At 36.0% G+C, this 25852-nt stretch overlaps 3 protein-coding genes across 3 annotated transcripts; 2 read left to right on the forward strand and 1 right to left on the reverse strand.

Annotated features, from left to right (window-relative positions):
* Positions 1 to 1497: 1497 nt before the first annotated feature.
* LOC121256017 (epidermal growth factor receptor substrate 15-like 1) lies at positions 1498 to 12466 on the forward strand. The gene is given in 15 exon segments (XM_041156619.1): positions 1498 to 1942; positions 3469 to 3721; positions 3724 to 4563; positions 5610 to 5816; positions 5908 to 5999; positions 6002 to 6136; positions 6892 to 6966; positions 7615 to 7686; positions 7770 to 7868; positions 8008 to 8079; positions 8155 to 8269; positions 9105 to 9173; positions 9536 to 9881; positions 11355 to 11481; positions 11891 to 12466. Coding segments are annotated over 15 exon segments (3084 nt in total). The 5' UTR covers positions 1498 to 1792; the 3' UTR covers positions 12323 to 12466.
* A 1139-nt stretch (positions 12467 to 13605) lies between these two features.
* Positions 13606 to 15411, reverse strand: LOC121256021 (amino acid transporter AVT3B-like). The gene has a single exon (XM_041156624.1). It carries the CDS (start codon positions 15146 to 15148, stop codon positions 13886 to 13888), a length of 1263 nt encoding a protein of 420 aa, XP_041012558.1. The 5' UTR covers positions 15149 to 15411; the 3' UTR covers positions 13606 to 13885.
* A 1557-nt stretch (positions 15412 to 16968) lies between these two features.
* On the forward strand, positions 16969 to 20668 carry LOC121256024 (alpha-1,3-mannosyl-glycoprotein 2-beta-N-acetylglucosaminyltransferase-like). The gene is made up of 13 exons (XM_041156631.1): positions 16969 to 17036; positions 17328 to 17379; positions 17483 to 17574; positions 18053 to 18111; positions 18924 to 18958; positions 19039 to 19115; positions 19218 to 19263; positions 19395 to 19457; positions 19801 to 19867; positions 19935 to 20003; positions 20115 to 20184; positions 20315 to 20376; positions 20487 to 20668. Exons 1-13 carry the CDS (start codon positions 16969 to 16971, stop codon positions 20633 to 20635), a joined length of 909 nt encoding a protein of 302 aa, XP_041012565.1. The 3' UTR covers positions 20636 to 20668.
* The last annotated feature ends 5184 nt before the right edge of the window (positions 20669 to 25852 follow it).

Below are 25852 nucleotides of genomic sequence, written 5' to 3' on the forward strand. Positions count from 1 at the left end.
GATACAAGTGATTGATGAAAAACAATTACAATTCTCTCACAATGGAAGCGAAAGTTTTAGATATTTTAAGATGAAAAATTATTCTTTATCTTTAATTTTACAATCTCTGACCATACTTACTATTGGGCTATTTGTTTCATACGCGAATCACTTCGATAATAACTTCTAAAATGCATTATATATTTTGTGTAATGAGTAATTTTAAATATAAGTTTTAAATATATAAATATTACGAAAGCTGTTTTCATGATAATGTATAATTTTTTATAAAAATCTATCTGCAACTTATATATTTAAAATTTGTATATATTATTATTTTTGTATAATTGAGATACAAAAATATGAGTAATAATATATCCACAACATTTTGTATAATATATTGTATAACAATGTGTTAAATGAGATATATTTTTATAAAATTATGTTATTTTTATAAGATGTTTTATAAAAATATATTTTATTTAATATATTATTATATAATATATTATATAAAATATTATGGATAAATTATTTTTTTAAAAATATAAAATGAATAATAACATTTGGGACAATCTCTCTCTCTTGTGTGGATGCAATAGAGGCAGTTGACAGTTCTGCTCCCTCGTGGCCTGGTCACGCAGTGACGCGAGGGCCGCGTGCTCATGCATCTCATCAGAGTAAAGTTGGGCACCGGTCTTGTTCTCCTTTAGTTGTCTGTTAAATTCATTTTTGCATTTTTTTAATATTTTTATTTTAATTGATATGAAATCACAATCTTAGTAAAAATAATTCATATTGAAATAATAATATTAAATACAATCTTAAAATATAAATCTTGCATAATTTTTTTTTAAAATCTCTCATTTTTAAATAAATATTTTTTATTTGCCTAATTTTACCCATTTAAAAAAATATACGCACAATTTATACACTATAAAACTATACAAATCATTTCCAAATACTCCGAGCAGCGTTCATTTTTAATTGATTGATATCCAATGGGTCGGTGATTACCAATTTCGAAGTTTCCAAAGATTACTCTATAGTACGAGAAGAGGAAGGAGAGAGTAAGCATGCTTGTTTCAACGTTTTTATCTCATTTTATTATTATAATTTTTTTAAATTTTTACATAAAATATAATAAACAATTCAATTTTTTCAAATCTTAAAATGATAATAATATTAAAAAATAATATTACAATAATATTTTATTAAACTTTCAACTAAAATCATTTCTTTTCATTTTACTATCTAAACATGGTTTAAATCTATTCATCATCTATTCTTTTTATTATCCTTTTATAATTTTATGATGTGATATTAGATGATTAGATACTATTTATTATATTTTACTTGTGAATCTATCATCTAATATTTTTAAGATGATAAATAAGATTACTCGAGCTCATAATGGGCCGGTGACTGGGCCAGTGGTAGGATTGAAATACTGTAATGAAGATGGAGGCACTTTTGTCCTTAGGAAATTAAAATGACATCGACCATTTTTATTTTATTTTTATTACAAAGCTTCCGATCCCCTCTGTCTGCTCTCTCCATCTGTTCTTTCTTTTTCCTGTATTTTTTTTTTACCTCCGAATCAAAAAAGGAAAGAAAACATAGAAACAGAGGCCGAAGCAATAAAATTTGAAAGATTTAGGGCTTCGAATTTTGCTCTGATTTTGGTTTGTCATTGTTCGGGTTGCTTTCCCACGTCTAGCATTTCTCATGCACATGCTCTCCGCTCTGCCTTCGATTCCATGTTCTGATCTGCGAGACTCGGACTCAATCGGCCCGTGCTGTTTAATCCACCCAGATGGCGTCGGCGCAGAACCAAGGGTCGAATGTGGATCTGTTCGATGCATATTTTCTTCGAGCCGATTTAGACCGTGATGGACGAATCAGCGGCTCGGAAGCCGTGGGCTTCTTCCAAGGCTCCGGTTTGCCTAAGCAGGTTCTTGCGCAGGTAACTCTCTCCCTAGATCTCTGTGTACGGGTATATTTCTACACACACATATACATATTCGCATGTGACTTTTTGTGTAATTCAATCATATTTTCTTTGCTCTTGATCGAATTGATTAGTAATTTCAGTCTATGAGTGGTTTGAGCTGTTGATGTTTGCTTAGAATTGTATAATCCTCTTATTGATTGCTGGTTTTCGATAAGTTCTAGAATTCGTGTGATGTTTTCGGTATAAAATAGATTTTTAGCACGCCTACGTTGTTTTTTACCATTACTCCATTTGGTTGCATTTTCCAGTGTATTTTGTTGAACCAAGCTTTTGAGGAAGATTGTAGTAGCAAGGGGGCCAAGAAATGCTTACATCGGTCTTTGAGAATTTTATTTGGTAATAAGTTGCAGTAGTGCAGACTACAACACAAGTTGTAAATCACAATACATGAACTGTAATCATCTGGAAGATGGTTGGTTCAGTATGATGCTATCATTAAAGTTTTGAGCATATCCCTGGGGCGAAGCTGGGCGCTAGGGGTGGGGAAGTGTTAAATTAGTAGAGTACATATGCTCCTGGGGCAAAGCAGGTTTGTTACATTGAAGTTCTAAAATTTGGAGGCCTATTTGGAATTAGTGTTCTAAAGGAGCCATGTATTGGGGGTTGGAGAGCATAAGCGAGGGTGGGTACAGGTACAAATAAAAAAGGATGAGGTTCTAACATTTCATTAGGTACTTTTGGGATAGAGCATAATGATGTCCTTGGAATTGTGTAGCCCTTACTCCTACTAAGGTAGTCCTTTTTTTCTTCAATTTTTTAATTTTTGTCTCTTTGGAAAGTTCTCATGGAGGGCAACTTGCGGAGTGATGCTAGATACAGTCTTAGGGTGTGCAAGCCCCACGCACTCCCTTTGAAAAATAGTGGGGCCCACCCTAACAAAGTGACCGGCTCCATTTGGCCTGGGGACGGGGCATACATACCATAAGGCCATACACTCCCTTTGAAAAATAGTGGGACAAATCTGGGACCCACATGAAAAGACCCACTTTGTTATGGTGGGCCTCAATTTTTTTTAAAGGGAGTGCATGAATCTTGCACACCCTACGACTGCACAAATAATTTCCCATTACCTTATTTATTAGAGATGTTTGGTGTTCCATTTTTTTTTTCTATTTTTGCTTTTCTTTAGGAACTTCCTCAGTGAATCAGATGGGTCTTAAAGAGTTGGCATTGGAAAGTTTGGAGATAAAAAGTATGACATCTTGGAGTAGTATGCCATGGGACTTGGGGTAGTATGCCATGGGACTTGGGGTAGTATGCCATGTAATAGAATAACCCAAGCATATCATTATGGCAAGTCTTCTTTTTCGAGGAGTGTTTGCCAACTCTTTAGAGCTGGTGGGTTCTGTAACTTCTTGTGTACATCGGTTGTATTTCTTTGGCACATACGAGGACAAGATGTATGGACGGACTGAACTAGAGATAGTATCTGATTTAATCAGCTTTCATTTATATTGATATCTTATTTTTATCTGCAGGTATGGGCAATTGCCAACCAGAGCCAGAGTGGTTTCCTTGGTCGGGCAGAGTTCTATAATGCCCTTAAACTTGTAACTGTGGCACAAAGTAAGCGAGACCTAACCCCCGAAATAGTAAAGGCAGCATTATATGGCCCAGCTTCAGCTAAAATACCTGCACCACAGATCAATTTGACTGCCACTGCTGCACCTCAGCTCAATTCCACTGTAGCAGCACCTAGCCCTCAGGTTGGTGCTGTTCCTCCAATGTCCTCCCCAATGTTGCGATCAGAGGACCACAAGTACCTCCAAATGTGGTTATGAATCAGCAACATTTTCCTTCACAAGGAAGTCAGCTGTTGAGGCCTCCACAAGTATTACCTAGTGGAGTTGCCGTGACTGGACCCCGCCCTCCAAACTCAAGCAGCTCAAGTGGCTGGGTAGGTGGAACGACAGGTGCAGCTTCACTAGGAGCAGCCTCACAAGTATCAGCCAGTGGGATAGGTCCCTCAACAACTCGTGATGAATTTGGGCTGGCAGCATCTGGATCAACCGCTGCATTACCACCTAGACCACAGGCAACATCTGGAATGAAGCCATCGGGAACACCAGCTAAGGACTCTAAAGGACTGAATGTATCTGGAAATGGATTTGCTTCTGACTCTATTTTCGGAGGTGATGTCTTTTCTGCTACGCCATCTCAATCAAAGCAAGATTCTTCTGCGCATACAACTTCTGCAGGCAATTTGCAGGTCTCATCAATTGTTGTTCCAGTATCTGCTGGTACCCAGCCTTCTATTAGGCCAAATGCCTTTGATTCTTTGCAGGGTTCACTCACAATGCAACCTGTTGGTGGTCAGCTTCAGCAGGCCCGGTCGCATGAGAATCAGAACCAGAAGGTCTCAACACAGACTACTACTGCATCTAGTTCATCTGGAATATCACTTGGAGCTGAGAGTTCTGTTTCCAGTCAATCCCAGCTGGCATGGCCTAGGATGACTCAGACTGATGTTCAGAAGTATACCAAGGTGTTCATTGAAGTAGACAAAGACAGAGATGGGAAAATCACTGGTGGAGAAGCCCGGAATTTATTTCTGAGTTGGCGACTGCCAAGAGGTAGAACTATTTTTTCGCCATGGACCTTGCCATTTAAAGTAACCTTAGAAATGATGGCACCCACAATATTAGATATTAAATAGATATATCTTTAGTTAATATATACCTGATTAATATCTAATATCACATGTACATGTGTTTCAGATCTACCTATACAGTAGAAATATTTAATTATAAAGATTAGTTATATGCTATCCCTGTCAGTCCATTGTTGCAAGACTAAGGGCATAATTCTTTTGCAGTTTAATTTAAATAATATTTTCCCAGCTGGTAGAAATTGCAATCTCCATGTAATTTGTACTACATGGAGCATAGGGGCAGATGTAGTCAACTGGATTAAGGCAGTGGATTGTGAATCCACCTTGTGCGGGTTCAATTCCCGTCATTCTCCCGTAAGTATAAATAACTAATAATTACTAGTAATTTATCTGTGGGTTTTATGCCACTTACTCTTGCAGATATGGTTAATCAAAGGTCTACTGTTTATCGTATACTCATTTAGTCTGAATGCATTATAGATGCAATCAGTCTGAATGGATTACTATTTTGTTGTTTCTCCCTTTTAACTTCCTGAATGGTACAGTTGTCAATAGTTTTAGTTTGTCTTCAAGTGCCCAGTTTCCCAGTTGTGTTTTATGTGCTTTTGAGTATGTTTGGTTGTTACACCCGTAAATTGCACAACCTCCTTATTAGCATGTTGTTGTATGGCTCACTACCATGACTAATAAAGCCATTGGTGTTGGTCTGTTTGATGTGCAACCTTCTAGTCATGGAGTATCTTATTTGCACTAGTTTCCAAGTTAATTGGATTCCAAATATTGGTGTTGGTCTGAGAAATGTGAGGCTTGATATCTTTCAAATTCTATTGTCATAAGAGTGCATTTTCTTCAGCTCCTTTGCCAATAGCAAATGTAGTTGCAACACTGAACTAAGGCTATGCCGTGTGTTTTGTCCAATTTATGTTTCATGCAGATAATATCTTCGTGGAAACTTTTAATCTCATGGTCTCATTGTTCTCACCATTATATATTGTTTATATTTGTCAGAGATTTTAAAGCAGGTGTGGGACTTATCTGATCAGGATAATGATAGCATGCTTTCTCTTGGGGAGTTCTGTATTGCTCTTTATTTGATGGAGAGGTATAGGGAAGGACGTCCTCTTCCAGCAGTGCTTCCAAGCAATATTATGTTTTCATTGACCCCTGGTCAATCTGTGACCAACTACACCAACACAACATGGCGACCTCCATCTGGTACTCTTCTGCACCATAATCATCTAGACTATATTAACTGGCATGACTTATTGAAAATTAGCCCTATCTTTATGCCCTTTTTTGTTCAAAGGTCTTCAACAACAGCATGGGATTCCTAGTTCTGCCGCTCGGAATATAACTGCTGTTGCAGCTAGACCTCCAAGGCCACCAGTTGCAGTCCCCAGGCTGAAGGGTCAGAGGCCAATCTGCAGAAATCAAAAGTACCAGTGCTGGAGAAGCACCTTGTAAATCAGCTAAGTAAGGAGGAGCAGAACTCGCTCAATTCAAAGTTCGAAGAAGCGACAGAGGCTGATAAAAAGGCACTTATTCTGTTTCCATTTCTCACAGTACCTGTTTTTTAGATATTCTACCTTTCCAGTTTTTACTGGATTCTCATTATTTTTTATATCTAGGTGTAAAGCAACAACATTAGGTTTTTAAATTACATTTGGATGAAAGGTGAAGTTGGGCCACTTGTTTTATTCCTCCTCCCTCTAAATGGATCCACATCAGTGTTAAGTTTCTGTTCTTTTCTTCATGAATTATTTTCACTTTGAAGCCCATTCTTCTCTGTAACCTCTTTATTTAGCATCCAAGAGTTTAAATTTACTATCTATCTTTTCTAGATTTGTAGACCTTGTGTTTTCAAACCAGAGTGCTTTGGGTTTTCCCTATTATGGGGTTATGGTCACTAGCAATTTACCCCATCACCAACCAAGCGTTTGGTATTGCTCTCACAATATCGGATTAAATAATTTGATGAAATGGTCTTACAACCTTGAATTAACTTTTGGTTTTGCCCTTAATTTCGTTTTCCGTTAGTTCATTCTGCCAATTCCAAGGCCTATGTCAAGGTAGCATTAACATTAAACTTATCTGTTGTGACATTGATTTTCATAATATTACTTGGTTATCAGCCATTTCTTGATGTCTCTAGGGCATGACTAGATATAGACTTGCAAAATTTCCCCCCCCATTTTCTTCTGGTTGCTTTTCTGTATTAATCTAGATGCCATTTTGTTCCCTTTAGGAGTACTGAGCATCCTTTTGACCTGATTCTTTTTGTTCATTGTAGGTAGAAGAGCTGGAGAAAGAATTTTTGGAATCTAGACAGAAAATTGAGTTTTATCGTGTTAAAATGCAGGAACTTGTGAGTAATTAATGTTGTTTATTTCTTTTTGAAGATTATTTCCATTGCATGTGTCAACCTCTTGTTGTTGTTGGAGATCTAATAGTTCCTTCTTGGTAAGGTATGGACTTCTACGTCAGAAATATTGATTCTGCCAATATGAATAATCACCTGGAGAGCCACTGATCATATTAAACCAGTGAACGGATATGATGTGAGCATATGTGCAAGAAAATTACATTGCAAATGTGGATGGATATGATGTGAGCACTAGATCTAGATAAGGACAAAAAGTGAGGAGCTTCCAAATATGCAGTTCTCTGCAAACTAATGTACTACGGTTTTGACAGTTAAAAAAAAACATCTTGATACTAGCAGCAGGGACATGTATTTAGTGGTATAATCCTCTTCATTATTTTCAGAAAACACTCCACCTAATGTAATCATCTTGTTTGTAGACCTTTTCCTTTTTCTGTGGAAGCTTCCCAGATTGCAATCTATATTAAGCTGGGCCAACCATGCAAAAACATCACATTTCTTTGTCTGGGAACTAGACGTGTTGTACTATTCTCTTTATAGTCTTGCACACTTTATAAGTAATATTGGAAGCAATAATGCTTAATTATTTGGCTATGTCTTCCTTTAATTTCTTTTTCACTTTGGTACTAGGTTCTATACAAGAGCAGATGTGATAATCGCCTTAACGAGATCATAGAAAGGACATCTGCCGATAAACGTGAGGTATCTTTGGATGCAGAGCTTGTGTATATTCTGTCCTTTTTCTTTTACAACCATGTGCTTAAGGAAAACCATCTGTGCTTTAGGTCGAATCCCTAGCCAAGAAATATGAAGACAAATACAAGCAAGTTGGTGATGTAGCCTCTAAATTACCCCTCGGAGAAGCTACATTTCATGATTTACAGGTTTCTGTTACTTCTTTTTAAGAATGACCCATAAGCAGCTTTCCATTAGTCATTCACGTATTAGAAGTTTGATATTATACTTATAAAAAAAGTGGCATTTTCATTCCTCACAGTTATATCTTATGCTATTTATTTACAGGAGAAGAAAATGGAGCTATATCAGGCAATTGTCAAGATGGAACAAGATGGTAGTGCTGATGGTGTTCTCCAGGTATGTCTTAACAAATATGGTCCTATGCATGCCTTTCTAGAAACTTTGAAGTTCATTTTCAACTGAAATTTTCAGGTTCGTGCCGATCATATCCAATCAGACCTTGATGAGCTAGTGAAAGCTCTCAATGGGCGTTGCAAGAAATATGGTTTACGTGCGAAACCAGCAACATTAACTGAGCTTCCCTTTGGTACGCTTCTGTCACACTTTCACTATGTTGTATATTCCATTTACCAAATTAGACAGTCGCCAGTCCTCCATTTTCTTAACATTGTTATGTGGCATCCACAAGACATTTTACCTATATCCTTGGCTTGCATTGTTCGAGGATAAAGAGCAGTCGGCAAAGGCTTTGGACTTTCATAGGATGCTAATGTATAACTTCCTGTGTATTGGACAATGCCTTGCTTCTTTAACATAAGTAAAAAAAAAAAAAAAAAAAAAAAAAAAAAAAAAAAAAAAAAAAAAAACCTATAAAAAAATATATGTATAACTTCAAATGAAAACTTTGATAATGCCAATATAAATAATACAACACCTGTGCTTCAAGTTGGAATGAAGTAGGGCTCATGGCAAATGTGAACTTTCCAGACATCTACAAATTTTCTCCTTGGCTTTTCCCAAACTTCTTCTGAAGAAATGTAAGATTGTAGAATGTGACCTTTTAGGAAGGTTCCTTGAAGTTTGTCAATATTTGTTCCTTTGAGGATCACTAGAACATCACTCCTAGGCGTTGCTCTTGTATATGACCCATGTACTTGGGCTTTTGCCTATTCTTGTGATCAATAAAACCTTATTTACCGATCAAAAAAGGTATTTGTTCCTTTGAGGATATGGTTGAATCCTTTTCCAATTGGTAGTAAGAAACCATGATTGTCCTGGTTGATTTGGCCACCAAAGAGCTTGTTCCTTCTCGTAGGCTTCTGTACTCTATTCATCCTTCTTGGGTTGTACTGCTTTTGCCTTTTCTGTTTGATTGTGATGACTGAAATTTTTTTTTATATTTTTTTCTTAATTATTTTAAGGCTGGCAACCTGGCATCCAAGAGGGTGCTGCTGACTGGGATCAAGATTGGGATAAGTTTGAAGATGAAGGTATGCAAAAATAATTACACAAGCACCAAAGTAATCTTACTTCGCAGCTTAAAGAGATCTTAGTGAGGCATATCAAGTGGTTTTCACCTTTTAGCATGTGACGCATTAGTTTCCAGTCTTGCATTGCTATATGATAATACATGAGAAGAGTTATTTCAGTGTATATACAATGATAATTATTGGGAATATTTTGGTACTTTTCATTTGTCAATTATGTAATGTACATTGATTGTGGCTTGTTTCCTGTAAACCAGAGGTGATAATGGTTTTATCTGTGTTGTGCGTGGTGGTTTTCTGTCCTTAAGAATTTTGATCTGGGGTGTAATATTCATGTTGGCTCATGCATAATCTACAATTTTCAGGGTTCTCTTCTGTCAAGGAGCTTACTCTTGATGTGCAAAATGTCATAGCCCCTCCAAGGGAGAAATTTAAATCAGTGAAGGATGAAAAAGCCTCCACAATTGAGAGCCCAACTGCTGCTGCTTCACCTAGTGATGATACCAAGTCGGAAAAGCCACAGATTATGAATGAACATGGTGTTGAAAATGGGTCAGCGTATAATAAAGGTGAAGATGACTTGGCAAAAAGTACTCCTATCAGCCCTGTAGCAAGGAGTGCTATTGAAAGTCCACCTAGGGAATTTCCAGATTTTAACTTTGACAAGGCAATGGATGCCGATGCTTCACCGCGTGATAAAGATTATCAAAGGTATTCTTCTACAGATTTCTGTTAATTTTCTGCGTAGTAAATATTTTCCTGATCGATACTTTTTGATCCAACACACATGTTTTTTTCATTATTTTTTTTTATAAGTAAAATAAGTATTTATTAAACCACCAACTGTCAATTACAAAGATAGAAATGTATTTTTCATTATTGAAGACATGTTCTTTGTTTTTAATTGTCCATTGAGATTTGTAATTATTTTCTTTTGAAGTCATTGCTTCTTCATTTTGTTTATGATGCATTTTACTCAACAATGTATCATACTGTTCTTATTACTAATGGGCCTATCACTAATGAATTTAGAGAGTTAAAAAGAAAAGAAAAGAAAGCTTTCATGCCTGTCTGATATGAGATATTCTTTTTGACATCTGTTTGTTTTTGTGTTGCCTTCTGCTGTTCTAATTTTTGTATTTAATGAAAACTAGTCATCGACCCATGCAATGCGCAGAAAGACTCACTTTACTATCATATATTAATTGTCTAAAATTTCTGTCGCAAAGAGTCTAAAATGCAAGAACATTCTTATAATCTTGAGGAAGGACAATTTTCATATCTTAACAAACATCAAAATTAACTGGTGAGAATACAAAGAGTTCAAAGTAGAATCGTTCAGAGGTAATGAAGCCAAAGGGGTAAATACTGAAGAGTCAATATCAACCAAAAGATGTATAGTCTGTTTTTCTTTATTGGAAAAATAATAATAAAATGATAGAAGAATTAAGTGGCGGGGAAAGCCAAAGAGACAAGTAATGGGAAATCAATAACCACTATAAGGTGAAAAGTTTTTTTTTCCCTCTATTGAATTAGTAATCATAAATGACTTATAAAAAAAAAAAAAAATAGTAATCATAAATGGTAGGAAATATTTTGTCTTCAAACCTTTTATTTTTTAATCTTAGTGTCAAAAAATCGAGTGGGATTATTGTGGTAATAAAGAAAATACAATTAAAGGTCTTTTTAGCCTGTGAAAAGTTGTAGTAGGTCAATAAAATAAAATGAAAAATAAAGTGAAATGATACGGTGGCTCAATAGAATATAAAAGAGGATGCCTAAGAAATTATATCGGTAATAGATAACATTTCCCAAATTTTTTATGTTCTCTCCTTTGTCCTGAAATGATGATATCTAAGTTATGCATCTCATCATTAATCCTCGTATGCAGCATGTTTTATGTTTTTCACACATGGCTGTAAAAGGCAACATCTAGAAGTGCATGTGCATGGAGAACATTTACATGTGATGACCCCGCTCATTTCTACATGAATAGAAAATTTGTGTATACAATATCCCATCTTCATGGTAAACAGTAGTACTTGATTACCTGACAGGTCATTGATCTGTTGTTTTTATTGCTTCTATGCTAAATTCAAATGTTTTCTCTAGGTTGTCCCCTCTATTTGATGTAATTATTATAAGCTATGTGCATATAGCTGAGTATGTAATTGTTTTGTACAGCGATCATGGGGGTGCTGGGTCTGTGTTTTCTGGTGATAAGAGTTTTGATGAACCAACTTGGGGAACATTTGACACTAATGATGATGTGGACTCAGTGTGGGGCCTTAATCCAGTCAGTACTTCCAAGGTATGCAAATTTATTTTTATAGGCAAATTCTACCCCACGTTTATTGAAATTTTGCTCAAATCATGCTAGAAGCACGTCCTGTTAATATTTTTTTATTGAAAATGTGGTATAAAATAAGAAAACATATGGTGAAGAAAAATAACTGGAAGGGAGGCCAAAGCTTAAGGACATAGGACATGTTCAGAATCTCCAGTGTATACAAGAATGTATTCCTTAAAAAAAATTCATAAGTTGATGTAACGTTACCAAAACTACATCCTCTATTTGATAATTCTGTAGATGGCCCGCAGAGCTTTTATTCTACAGCTTATGCTGTCTCTTTGAAGTTTATGTTTGGTCATTACCATGCTGTGCTCCCCGTCAACATGTAATTTGAAAATGCCTTGTCTAACATGAATAAACTGAATAGGGGACGGATCAAGGAAGAAATGGAGAGAACTATTTCTTTGGATCTGGGGATTTTGGTCTAAACCCTATCAGAACGGAGTCACCTCAGGCAGGAGGAGGCTTTTTCCAGAAGAAGAGTGCATTTAGTTTTGATGATTCAGTTCCTAGCACACCACTCTTCAGTTCAGGCAATTCACCGCATTACTACGAGGCGTCAGGACCCTCTTTTGACAGCTTCTCAAGATTTGATTCTTTCAGCTCACACGACACTGGATTTTTAGCCCCGCGGGAAACACTAGCACGCTTTGATTCAGTTCGCAGCAGTAGAGACAATGATCAAGGTCATGGATTCCCATCGTTTGATGACTCGGACCCTTTTGGATCCGAGCCATTTAGAACGTCATTGGAGAGTCAAACTCCTAAGAGAACCGTAGATAATTGGAGTGCGTTTTAGCTGGTGGGTGGTAATGCACCTTATCCGTGTGGTTTACTATCTTCTTGTGAGTGCTGTTTGTTCACTATACTATCTTTGGAGTGGTTTGTCCTAGTATGCTACTTTGCAACCACCAATTGCTTGTAATATAGTTTTTTTTGTATTTCTCCTTGTGTATCCCCACCCGCCTTTTTTTTTTATTTTTTATTTTTTATACTTTAAAATTAATTTTTTTTCCCATTTATTTTTCCTAGCTTGTTTGTTGGGGGCAGTCTCAAGCCCTGTTGAAAGGAATCTACAGAGAATTTTCTTATTACACACTGATGAGTATGTTATGTTGCCATAAACGCGGTGTGATCTGAATGATTTTGTCTTGATGTAACAAAATTGACAATGATGTTGGTGTTCATACTGGTGGCAAGATTTAGATTTGAATGATTGATGGATTCCCTATTTTTTATTTTTATTTTTTTTATAATTTTTCATGAAAAAAAGTTAAAACTATTTTTTTATAATCATTCTTTGGGGAATATGTGTTCTCAATTTAAACAATTTTCAAACCTGGGGTGGCCCACAATCATGCCAAATGCAAATCTCAATCTACACCTATCCATCGAACACCAATCTTTTTTCGTTTTATGGTTTGGGCAGGGTCCGCTAACTCCACTTTATTGCATTTTTTTCTGTTCAATCCGCAAAATCGAGAAAAACAAATAATTTTATTTTCCTAGATATTAAAGTGCATAAATTCTACATACCTTTTTTTTTAAAAAGAAATAAAATTTATCATTAAAAAATTAATTTTTTCATACAAATCTTATATTTATTTATTTATTTAAATAAATCAAATAAAATTTACATATTTTAAAACTACAAATATCAGACAAAACCATACTCTCAAACAAGTTTTGTCCAACAGGACAGCAAGTTTCTGGTGATTTGAACCCATTATTACCATATAAGAGTAAGAGATGACATGTTTGTTGACATGCATTTCTATTATGATTTGTTGAAGATCATATCAATGCTTTGGTCTATCATCTTAACATGCATGCCCTATCAATATTACTGAGAATGGAAAGCACCAAGAAGGATCAACTATACATGGCCAGAGATGGCCCATTTGGAGTGTTTTATTTCGTCTTATCATTACAACTTTTTTAAATTTCTATAAAAAATATAATAAATAATTTAACTTTTTCAAATATCAAATTAATAATAATATTAAAAAATAATATTTTAATAATATTTTATTTAATTTTTATTTAAAATCATCACATCTCATCTCACTGTCCAAACAGCTATCAACTGAAGTAAAGTATGCTTGTAACAAAGTACATTCTTCAGATCGTTACTACAGATAAAAAACCAAATGAAAAAGAAAAGATTTGCTTTCCTATCCCATCAGATGCTATTTATAAAACCAATGTAAACTTCTCCATAGTGGTAATTGTAATAAAACACCACTGGAACGCAATTCCCAATTGCTTTCATATTGCAATATCTTACCTCTTATTTTTGTGACTAACATGGTAAGACAGATCAAAATCCAGTCTAAACTGCCCAGTTGGTACTCATTTGACATTACATTTTTGTGGAGAGAATTGCCTCCAGAGCATACCATGTTCCTGAAACCCCAAGAACAATTCCTAACACCAAAATCCCCACATCAAAAGACCATCCTTTCCAACCCATGTCCTCCTTGAACACCAGCAGGTGAAACAAGGCAGGCAAAGCAAAGGCCAAAGCACAGCATACGCCGCTCCCCACCAAAGACAAGAAGTCAGCAAAATTTGGGACTAACAAAGCCACCAAACTCACCAAGAAAACCAGCAACCATCTCAGCCAAAGGCAGTAGCTACCACCCCAGAATCGCCTCTCCACTATCTCATAAACAGGGTTCATCATTATAGGCAAGGTAAAGAACAAATTCACACACAGACCAAGTTTAACCAGAGTGCTCACCAAGCCTGCCCCCAAGTTAGCCGTGATCATGTCCTTTGTTTCTTCACCAAAAGCGAAGTAACCCAACGCTCCAAATGCCCCATACATTAACGAGATGAAAGCCATTGTCAAGGCCAAAACTCTTCCAAACTTGTCCTTATCTTTCATCTCTGATTCTAATGGCAAAACCATCCCAATACCTTCAAAGGAATAAACGGCCACCCCCATACCATAAAAGAACACAGAAAGACCCCCAAAAGCCTTGAGAGCAGGCCTTTGTTTCAGAAAAACAAACACGTCCTCAACCATCACCACCCCCATAGCCCCAAGATCAACCACATCAGCAAAAATACTCAAAGGGGCTAAATGGGTCAAGGTTGCAATCGAATTCAACCCCAGCTGAAACGGCAAACATCCCCATATGTAAAAGCTCTTGGGAGCCAATCCGAGAATTCCAGGGCTCAAATTGATAAGATCGGCTAAAGTATTCCCGATGAAAATTAGATAACCGACGCAGAAACCAGTCTGGGATAAGATAATCAGAATGTCAACAAAGAATCTGCCAATTGGGCCACAAACCGTGAAACCCAAATCACCAAAAGATGCAATCTTGGAGAACCCTTGTAGGGATTCAAGCTTGCGGCGAGTATAGACCAGAAGCATCATGCAGTGGTGAGTGAGAACGGCTACGGCGAAGAGCGTAAGGAGACTCATGACCCAACCGGTGCGCTTGAAGGCGTAGGGGAGGCCTAAAACGCCGGCACCCACAATAGCAATGAAAACATTGGCAAAGGTCTTGGATTGTGAGGACAAAGCTTGTGGCCCGCCCAAAAGCGGTGTGTCTTCTCTGGGCGGCGGAGGAGCTATTAAGGCATTAGAGGAAGACCCTGTTTCCAACACCATTATGCACTCCGAATGAGATCAAAGTCTGTAACCTTTCTTCGACTTCTTCTTCCTTTTTTCTTTATTCTACAAATTTGCAGCAATATATTTTCTGAGAGAGAGTAGGTGTTGGGCTTCTTATCGGGGCTTCAAGGATTGGTAAAGAGTTTGGAATGGCAGAGGAAATTTTTCTTTAGCAGTCAGGAAAAAAAAAAGCATGAAATGGAAAATGATTCTAGGAGTTCTGTAAAGTGCAGGTGGAGACAATCCATTGGGGCCCTAAAATCACGGAAAATTTTGTTGCCATAAATCTGTAGTTAGGCTTTATTTATTTTATAAATTTATTTCAATTCATTATTATAATTTTTTTAAAATTTTAAAATAATAATAATAATATTAAAAAATAATATTTTAATAATATTTCTTCATCTTTTAACTCCATTCTCAACATCCGGACGCAGCCTTAACCTCGATAGCATGTGAAAGCTTTTGTTTCCAGAGATTAAAAGTTTCACCGTGATTTTTTCTGAGGAAAATATCTTGAGTTACGTTTGAAAAAGCAAAATTACTGCATCCTCAAAGCAATTAACTGGATTAAAAATGGGGAACAGAAGAATAAGCAACAAGGCATAGCGCCTAAAGTTCGAATGCCCCATCCTCCACAATCATTAACAAAAAAAGAAAAGAACATCAAGCCAATCTTATAAAATCTTCATCAAATAAAAGAGGCAGCCAGCCACCTGAATTTCACGAATAAATTATGAGATGCTCGTATTATCCAAATATCTTTTAGTTCCAAAGTGAATTTGATCTAAACAGTAGATTGACCTTTTATTACTTAACTATAAATGGTGTAGCTTTTAATATGCTAAATCGTTGGTGGTTGAACCATGAAGAATTGATTGCCTGAAACATAATTAATTCGAATTTAGATTGGTTTTGGTTTTGTAAAGTTTTTATTATTTCGAAATCGGAACTAGTATTGATCTTTTTTTAAAATGCTCCTTGAATTTGAAAAAACAAGTGGCAAAATCAGGAACGGTTTCACTTGACCATAAAACTGGTAAATAATCGTTCCATTCACGGCACGGCAGATCGAATTCTATGACTTTTCAAATGCCTTCTAAATGTTTAGGCATAATTTATATGTAATTTACCACTTTTGCATAACTAAATAAAACTTCTCAGAAAGACTTTATTTTGTACATATTTCGAAGTACCATTTTCCAATTATAATAAAAAAAAAAGTTCACAACTTTCACATAAAGGTGAGGAAAAATCGATTTTTCTTGAAAACCTAAAACTGCTAGAAGATCAAAAACTGGATTTTGAAATGAATCGAGACAACCCCCTACGTAATTTTGTGAGGGGTGTTGGTTCGTATTCAGAAGTAGAAAAGAGTTTGATCAAAGTCGGTCTTTGTACGAGAAAGTTTCAATTTTTTCAAGCCTCTTTAACAACTATATTTGGCCCTACTTATGCAAAGCAATAGCATTAAACTCGTGTAGAAAAAAGATCAATGGAAAAAGCTGAGAATTATGCAATGGATTCGATGAAGAGTGAAATATAACATTTTACTATTTTAGCAAGTCGTGGGTTGACTCAGATCCGAGTCTGAGTAAGCGCCAATGAAAAACCCAATAAACCTTCTGATCTGCGCTTATGAATAGTGGCAGAGCTAATGAGGTAGACTAAGCTCTCTCGCAGTCGCAGATTTGAACCAACAATTTCTTAAATATTCATCTCTCCGATTCATATCCAAGAGATTCAAAATCTTCAACGTAACATATGTACTTATAGGTATAATAGAAATGGCATATATACTTATAGGTATAATAGAAATGGCAAACGTAGTCTGCGATTATCGGTTCCTTCTCCTCGCTGCAGTCGTGGCATTCATCTACATCCAGGTACCCACTCAAAAACCCTTATCTACTATAGGTATGTGTTTGTGTGTGTATGTATGCATGTGTTCTATTTTCTCAATCTAGACGAAAACTCACGCCCAAAGTTCCTCGCTTTGTTATCACTAATTTTGCTGTGTCGCTCAAATGGTTTTGCTAAAACCATGAATGCGTATTGCTGAAGAGGAAGTTTGTTTGTAAAATTTATTTGTTAATTATTTTTTTCTTGAATGTTAAACTTAGATTTCATAATGTGTACGTTAACAAAAAGTTTTTATTATTATCTTGTTCGCGTGGGTGCGGCTGTTCGCTACCCAATTGATATCTGCTGACCGCCTTGCTGCCGCGGTGCGTGTCTAAGCCTGTTTCATATCGACGCCTGCTTGTGTTAATGTGATTGCCGCTGTTATTATATTTTGGCATTTCTTTCACATTGGTTTATTTCTGACAGGTTGAATCAGAGAACGACTGTACGAGTCAAATGCGATCACTAATTGATCAAATGAGCATGCAACAAGGAAGAATTGTTGCACTTGAAGGTGGGCTGGATTGATTCACTCTCTTCTTATAATCTGATATAGATATCTAAACAAACTGTCTTTGGATATCACGTCCTAAGAGAAGAGAAAACAGGGGGGACCTTTTCGGTTTGGCCGCAACTAACTAATTATGATGGTCGACAGCCAGTTCCAAATCTTTCATATTTGTTTTAAAATTGCGTTAGGTAATTTTTTTTGTGAAGCTTTATCAAGCAATTATTTACTTTAGATCATTTAATGAGTTCCCAGGTTGTGAACAACTATGATTGGATGACATATCATTGATATCAATGCCAATGTGATCTGGTATTGGAATTGTTGGATGCTATCGAATGAGTTCCTAAGTTTCTACCCATGAAATAGTATTAAATATGTTCCTTTTACTTCAAGTGCTCTCTCTCTCTCTCTCTCTCTCTCTCTCTCGGATTAAAACTCAGATCATTATTGGTACTTATTCTTCTAAGACTGCTACTATTTCAGAGGACAGGAAACGCCAAGGACAAGTGTGGACAACCGAAGGTCCTTGTTAAAGAACTTGAAAGTATGTGTTTATCAATACTGCAATAAACTCTCTCTTGATATTTCTGTGTGTGATGCCATGACATCTGATAAACATTGTTGTTTTGAGAATTTTGGTTTATAATGGATATCATCCACCAAATGGTAGAAAGAAACTCATGACTAATGGATTATTTTTTACACTTGGAACCTGTATGTTTATAGCGAACATGTATTGACGTTCAAGTTCTATTTTTTTTTTTTTTTTTTTCTTCAAAAGGTTAGAAACCTGATAACATCTAATTTGAAATGGCAAGGGCTTCAAAGACCAACATTACTGTGTGCAATATGGTTTTCTTCTTATCTGAACCATATACTAGGGCAAAAGTCCATCACTGAAAATTTTGGGGAAATTAATATCCAAAATTAATTACTTCTGAATCTCCCCAAAACTGAAAGGTGCATGGAAGATAATCTGGAAAGGTTCCTTTCCTGTCTTTTTGGGCCAGATAATACCACTTTCATGCAGGCTTGGTTCAGTGCTTTCACCTAGAAAGACATCAGGAACTCTCTATTCATATCCATCTTATTGGATTATACAGATTTATTTCCTTTGCTGATAAAATTAAAATTAAAAAAAAAAAAAAAAAAAAAAATCCTTTGCTGCTCTTTGGTCAATTGGCGTTAGCTTTTTCCTTTTTAATTAATTATTTGGTATTTTTTCTGTTTTTCCGAATTATTGATTAAATTTTCTGCAGTCAGGCGCATTTCTTTTATGTCGTTGTGGTATTCTATTTAATCGCCTGTTTGACGCAATTCAAGGCTCTTATCATCTTCTCTTCATTAATTTTTCAGGGAAAGGCCTGCAGGAATTGACTGATAAAGTACAGGTTAGGGTGCTATATAGCTTCCTTAATTCTCTCTGCTCATCACTTCTAATCCTTCTAACAAGTTTTGTCAACCTTACTAGGTCCCAGTGGCAGCAGTTGTTATTATGGCATGCAATCGGGCTGATTATCTAGAGAGGACAATTAAGTCTGTCTTAAAGTATGTTTTATCTTTGCAGCTGGCATACCATGTTTTTTCTCTTTTTTAATTTCATGTTATACATTTTCATCTGACCCCTGGCATAATTATCTATTTTTGCAGATATCAAAGTTCCGTTGCTTTGAAGTATCCTCTTTTTGTATCTCAGGTATTTACATGTGTAGGTTTCTTTTTGCTGTAACAGAGTTAGGTTTGTCTTATTGGAATGATAAATCCTACTTTAGCTATGATTTAAGAGAGACTAAACAGCTCAACGTGATGGCTTTCACTTTTTCTTAGGATGGATCAGCTCCTGATGTTAAAAGTAAGGCTTTGAGTTATGATCAGCTAACATATATGCAGGTATTGTTCATTTTAATGTGGTGCTTTTGTGGAGTGAAAAAGGTGGGCTTTTTTTGTGCTGTCCAAACTGGATTTATGTGTACATGAGGCATTTCCTGCAACTGTTTAATATGTTGATGTGTTAAAACCATCATGTTTATAATTTTATTTTCAATAATTTTCTTGGAGTGCTTTGCAATGAATACAAAATGAACTTATTTTTTATATAAAGAGTTGGATTTGCTCAAAATTCTCTCATTACATAGTGAGTATAAGGTTCAATCATCAATGTATATCCTGAAGAATAGTGTCAACTTTACAGCCAGTCCAGGTTACCTTGAACACTGACTTTACTTCATTGCAGCACTTGGATTATAAACCAGTGCAAACTGAACGCGATGGAGAGTTGGTTGCATACTACAAAATTGCCCGTGCGTATGGTTTCCTTCTTATTTTATAAGTCCTGTAAACTTCACTGCCTAAAAGCTGTCTTTTCAGGTCATTACAAATGGGCATTGGATGAATTATTCTACAAGCATAACTTCAGCCGTGTAATCATACTTGAAGGTCACATGGTCTTTCTTTAGTTTTTCTTCCTTTTTTTTTTTTCCTTCACTCAAAGTATTTCTCTTAATTGTCGGAAAAAGAGTATACTGATAAAGAAATACTTGGGCACAGATGATATGGAAATTTCCCCCGACTTTTTTTATTACTTTGAGGCTACAGCAACTCTACTTGACAAGGATAAGTATGTAATCTGGGAGAACTCAACCTCTTATATGTTGAATATCATTATATACGAGTTATAGTTTCAAATTCTGGTAGCTTTTATTTTTTTCTATTTTTATTTTTATTTTTTTTATATTGAACAATTGTAGGTCCATTATGGCTGTTTCCTCTTGGAATGACAATGGACAAAAACAGTTCGTGCATGATCCTCGTACGTTTGTTTTCAAAATTTCTCCCCTTTTTCGTATCATTTGTGCATTAAATGATTATTTGAAATAAATTTTCTCTGTACCTTTGTTCCCTGATCTACCGTCTTCTTAGATGCACTCTATCGTTCGGATTTCTTTCCCGGACTTGGGTGGATGCTTGCCAGATCTACATGGGATGAGCTATCTCCAAAATGGCCAAGTGCATATCCTTGTTGGTTTGGTATATTTGTGTGCTTGGATCTGACTATCCATGCATATTGATGTGTGACTTTTTATCATTTGCGTTAACAAAACCTTACTCGATGCAAGAACAGCTTGGCATATTCCTTGTTAGTCCAGATTCCCTCAAACAGCTTGGAATTGAAGGTTCTTGATGCAAAAACAGGTTGTGTAATTACCACACTGTATATTATTGTTTGTAAACACCATTACTTTTTATACTTAAACTGTTGTAACAAAATAGAGTGGAATTTAAGCGATGGTGCCAACGATGCGAAGTTCTGTTTGATTAATTGGCGTGAACGAGAGCCATGAACAGAGTTTATGAGAGAAGTATGCCTTTATTTGGTAGACAATGAGGTTCAGGCCGAAGAACTGATCTCGAAGCAGATAGCACTCATACAATTAGATGATCAGTACCATTTACACTTGAGGATGTGAACCGATATCAGGCCGAGTTTCTGACAGCTATACCAACTTGTAATTGTAGCGTTTAAGAGCTTAATGTAGGATACACGAAATTTTTATAGTTGTCAATCTGGCATTCTCCAGAGGGTAAACATATGCCAGATGGTCCTAATTCAAGCATAGAGATCATGTTTGAATTCAAGCATAGAGATGTACTCTTAAAAACAAAACATAGAGATGCCGTTACTTTTGTAAACTTTTCATTTTTTTATTAATGCCGTTGTTTTCATGGAAGAAGTGTGCTTGTTCATAGGAAGTTTGAAGCAATACATTCAAAGAAAGAGGAGAAATCTTCAAGCAGATTATGTTCCATTTGTCTCCAGACAAACATGGCCAGCGAGTAGAACAACAAGCAAGCAACAAGACGGCCAGCTTGCCATGCTTCATGAGACGTGAAATGAAACCACCTTCGGACATCGGCGAGAGCCTCTATGTCGTAGGCGAGCTCTCTATTGGAAGAAATAAAATTAGATAAAATCTAACAGGACCACTCTTATGGCGTCAGTACATAAAATCACTTTTGTTCTTTTGTCATTGCATAGATTTAGAACATATATAATACAAATATAATGCCTACAGAAACATAGTCGTTTTATCTCGAAATAGATAAGACTGTCTAAGGAAAATGATTTATATAGTGTTAGGGTGTGTGAGTTTTGCCAATTTTTTTCAAAAACTTACTTTTTAAAAGCGGGTTTTATTATTTTTCAAAATGAATATGCGGAGCTTGCATATTTTAAGACTGTATCTAATATTACTCATCTATAAAATTGTTTTTTTTTTTCAATTTTTTCTTTTAAATTTTCTGAAATTGTATTAACCCAAATAAGACAAAAACGAACAACCGAGCATTCCATTGTGAAAATTGGATGGATTTCCAAGAGGAAGAGGGTCATGAATCTAAAGAAATTTGTGTTACCTAAAGGTGTATAGAAGGTAAATCACGTCTTAACAAAGATTCGCCATAATAGAGCTCTTTCATAACGAGTTTTTCTTTGGCGTTTAATTAGGGATGACACTAACTAATTAAGACGAACTTCAATGGCCTTAATAAATCTCAAACTTAAACCGCGATAATTTGTCTATAAATGGAACATTTTCAAATGTAACTCTTTAGTCAAGAAATAATATAGGAGTTTATTCAGTTGGAGCAGGCGGTCTTGATCGACTCTCTTTCCCATGCAATTCCTTCAATTTCCTGCAAGAGAGAGAAGCAAGGTTGTACAAGATACATACAAAGAATCGTTGTGAGAATTGGATTGCCCACTCCAAGGATACATGGCGTCTACAAGTTCACAAAAAGGTAAACCTGATCATGTCCATAAATTTTGTCCTAATACGGTATAGTACTAGGGTACCTTGTTATGCTACATTTTAGGAATGAATGTAGAACAGGAACTTCTGTTTTTGGATTTATGTACGTACTTGCATGCTTTACCTTGGGAGATGGGGATGATCAAGGAATCCAAAGACGTAGGCCCCATCAGATTCTTGCTTTGGGAAATAGGTTGAAAGAAATGGCAGACGCTTTCTTTTGGAAGTAAATCTTTTTCTTGCTTTGGGCAAGATCCCATGCAAGTGGAAGGAGAACCCAATCCCGAGTATTAGGCGAACTTTCCAATGAACTTTCTCTAGCTTCTTAACTTGAGAAAGATGCGTATGATAATCTCATTTTTTGTTTGTTTGTTTGTTTGATTAATCTTGTCATATCTGCCATACCATTTTCTTGTTTTTCTTTTTGTAACCAAGAGGATGATGATATTCGAGGTAAATGAATTATCATGTATTGCAGCAAAGGAATTATATGATAACAATTCAGGACAGTTTGTAAAGACTACCTGCACGTCTAAAATCCTCAAAGGAATAATAATCTATTGCTACCCAGAAGACATAATACGCCTAGGAATTTCAGGTACTTGATTGCCACATCAATCCTCACCAATGTACGTGCATACCCATTCCAAGGTCTAGGTAGGTAGTTTCCGCAGCATTGATGGACGGAGTACTCAAAGACTAGTGTCAGAGGAATGTCTACGCATGGAAGTGCTAGGATTGGACTTTGTTATTTCCGTTGAATCCATCTTCTTTGGCATCCTGTGGGGCCAAGTTAGATCTATATATACGCATGTCTTCCCAATTATTTCTCCCCGAAACAAGTTTCCATCAAGAAAATTATGCAAGAAATAAGAGTTGTGTTTTGTTTGTTAATTGATCTTCATGATCTGTGATATGCATCTCCATGAGCAAAAGAGTCGATCGGAGTCCTTTTTGCATTGTCCATCATGATTCTTTATGTGCATTTTAAATTCTTGTTAACTAGTATCATTTGCAGGTCTTGAGGAAACTTCAGTTGTGCAGCATAGCAACACGGAAATGGAATCAAATTCTGACATTCAAAATGAAGATGGCTTCATGGAGATTGATCCAGAAGCCCTATTTCAGATATTAGCAAGGGTTCCGCCAGAAAGCCTTGTCCATTGTAAAAGTGTCGGCAAATGTTGGCTAAGCACGATTCGTGATCCAAACTTCCTCAAGTTCCGTTGTGACATCCAGAAATCTAACCGGTTGTTCATCATGGAAAAGAATTCCTGGTTTGAATTCTATGCTTTTGCTTTTGGAGTTGAGAGTGGTATTTTCACGGGTAGAACATTACAACACTCCTGCTGCCTAGTCATTCGCATTGAAGATACCTGCGACGGGCTGATACTTCACAAATCTATATTTGAAAGCGATTTACACATCTATAATTCCTGCACTGGAGCCACGAAAACTGTCACCAGCGATGCGCCACCAACGAGTTCAAAGAACTACTATTCATTGGCATATGATGCTTCCATCCAGAAGTATAAGATGGTTTGGTTTTGTCTGAGTAAGAGCATTATTAAGTGCTATATATTTGTTCTGGATCGTAATCATAACACTGACCGAAATGAGAATGCTGATTGGAGGGAATTGAGCTTTGCTTTCCCACAGATTGTTATTCCTAGACAACCCACCATATATTTTGACAGAGTTGTCTGTAATGGTGCTCTGAATTGGATAGCCGAAAGTATTCCAGAAGAAAATGAAGAACAGGGAGCGGCATTTGTAATATCAATTGACATAGCAAGTGAGGAGCTTAGGGACAGAATAGAGTTGCCAAGCAAACCCAACATATGCTTCACGGAAATGTTCAACTGCAAGTTATTACTATCGAATGGATTCCTTTGTTATGCTAATCCAACTTCCAAAGAAGAATTTCATTTCTGGGTCTTAAGGGATGCTGCAAACCATAACTGGATAAAGCAGCTTACGCTACGTCTTTCATCGATGCTTTTCATACCAGATAGTTTGAGGACTTTCCTTTGTGATGATTTCCTACCTCTAGCAATAATAAACGAGAGTGAAAAGCCTTGTCCGATTTCAATCCTGATACTACATTGCCACAGGTTGTTTCTGTACAATGTGGAGAGCCAAGAGCTGAGGGTCAACGTGCTTGAAGAAGCGGTGTCAGAGGATGCATACTTTCTTCCCTTTTCCATCTTCACTTTTATTAACAGGCCTATTCGTTGGGACTAATTACCTTACCTAAATAGTCATGGGGATGTTCTAATGGAACAAAAGACTTGGATGAAAATAATTGAAGGTAATAATAGAGTGGTCTTTTAGAAATAATTCTTACAGTCCTATGGTGTGCAAGCCCTATGCATTATTTTTAAAAAGAGAAATGATAATTGTAATTGTGAGTATGCAAGTATCACACAATCATTTTGAAAAAAAGTAAATAAATATGGGACTCACACGAAAAAAAATTAATTTTTTAATAGTGGATCTCACTCTTTTTTAAAGCAACTGCACAATACTTGTGCACTACACGATTGTATATAGCATTATTTTTTTAAAAAAATAAGTAAATATGATACTCATATTTTTTCTGACAACACATAATAAGTTTGAGAAAAGATATTTGTAACCGTGAATTGTGCAACTGCCGCGTAATCGCTTTAAAAAAAGTAAATAAAATATAGGATCTACATAAAAAAATTAATTTTTTAATAATAGACTTTACTCTTTTTTAAAGTAATTATACGACGATTACACACTTCATAATTATATGTAGAATTACTCGATAAGCTCAAAGAAGACGAGAAGAATGGTAATCTTTAATCACAGAGAAATGATAAAACAACAACTTCTTTACCATTTTTCTATAACCTTTCAATAAAATAATAATTTTTAAAATATTTATTTTAGTTTAGATTTTGATTTGATGTGTTTGAAATTTTAAAAAATATTATTCTATTGATAAGTTGTAAATAAAATCTAGTTGAATTGTAAGGCTTTCATTGCTCTTAATCATAACAGAAAAGAGAGAAAAAAGACAGATGGTATCCCATAAAGCTCAATTGGTAAGGTTGTTGATGACTACGTAGTACCTCACCACTTTTATGCACTTCGTTAAGCAGATCATAAGTTTTTTGAAAAAAAGAAAAAGCTGGGGTCCATCGAATATCAGGCAGTCCAGGAAAATCCCCATCCAAGGACAAATGAATCAAACCCACGCACACCCAAATAGTCCTTCCCCCATAAGGCATAAACCCCATTTCGTTCCCGTCTAAAATTAAGTCCTTTTTGTCTTAACCCAAGAAAAGTAGGTATTTTTGCACTCTTTTGTTCATCATCTTTGGATGCTGATGCGTGTTCCTTTTGGGCATTTTAAGTTCTCTCAAAGCCCCTCTCTTTATTGCGGGCTAGGCGAAGGATAAAACAGGTTCCACCAGGATTCTACAAACTCAGTCCCTCGTCTTCCAG

This window comes from Juglans microcarpa x Juglans regia, chromosome 3D (assembly GCF_004785595.1).
Source record: "Juglans microcarpa x Juglans regia isolate MS1-56 chromosome 3D, Jm3101_v1.0, whole genome shotgun sequence".
Classification (NCBI taxonomy): Eukaryota; Viridiplantae; Streptophyta; class Magnoliopsida; order Fagales; family Juglandaceae; genus Juglans; species Juglans microcarpa x Juglans regia.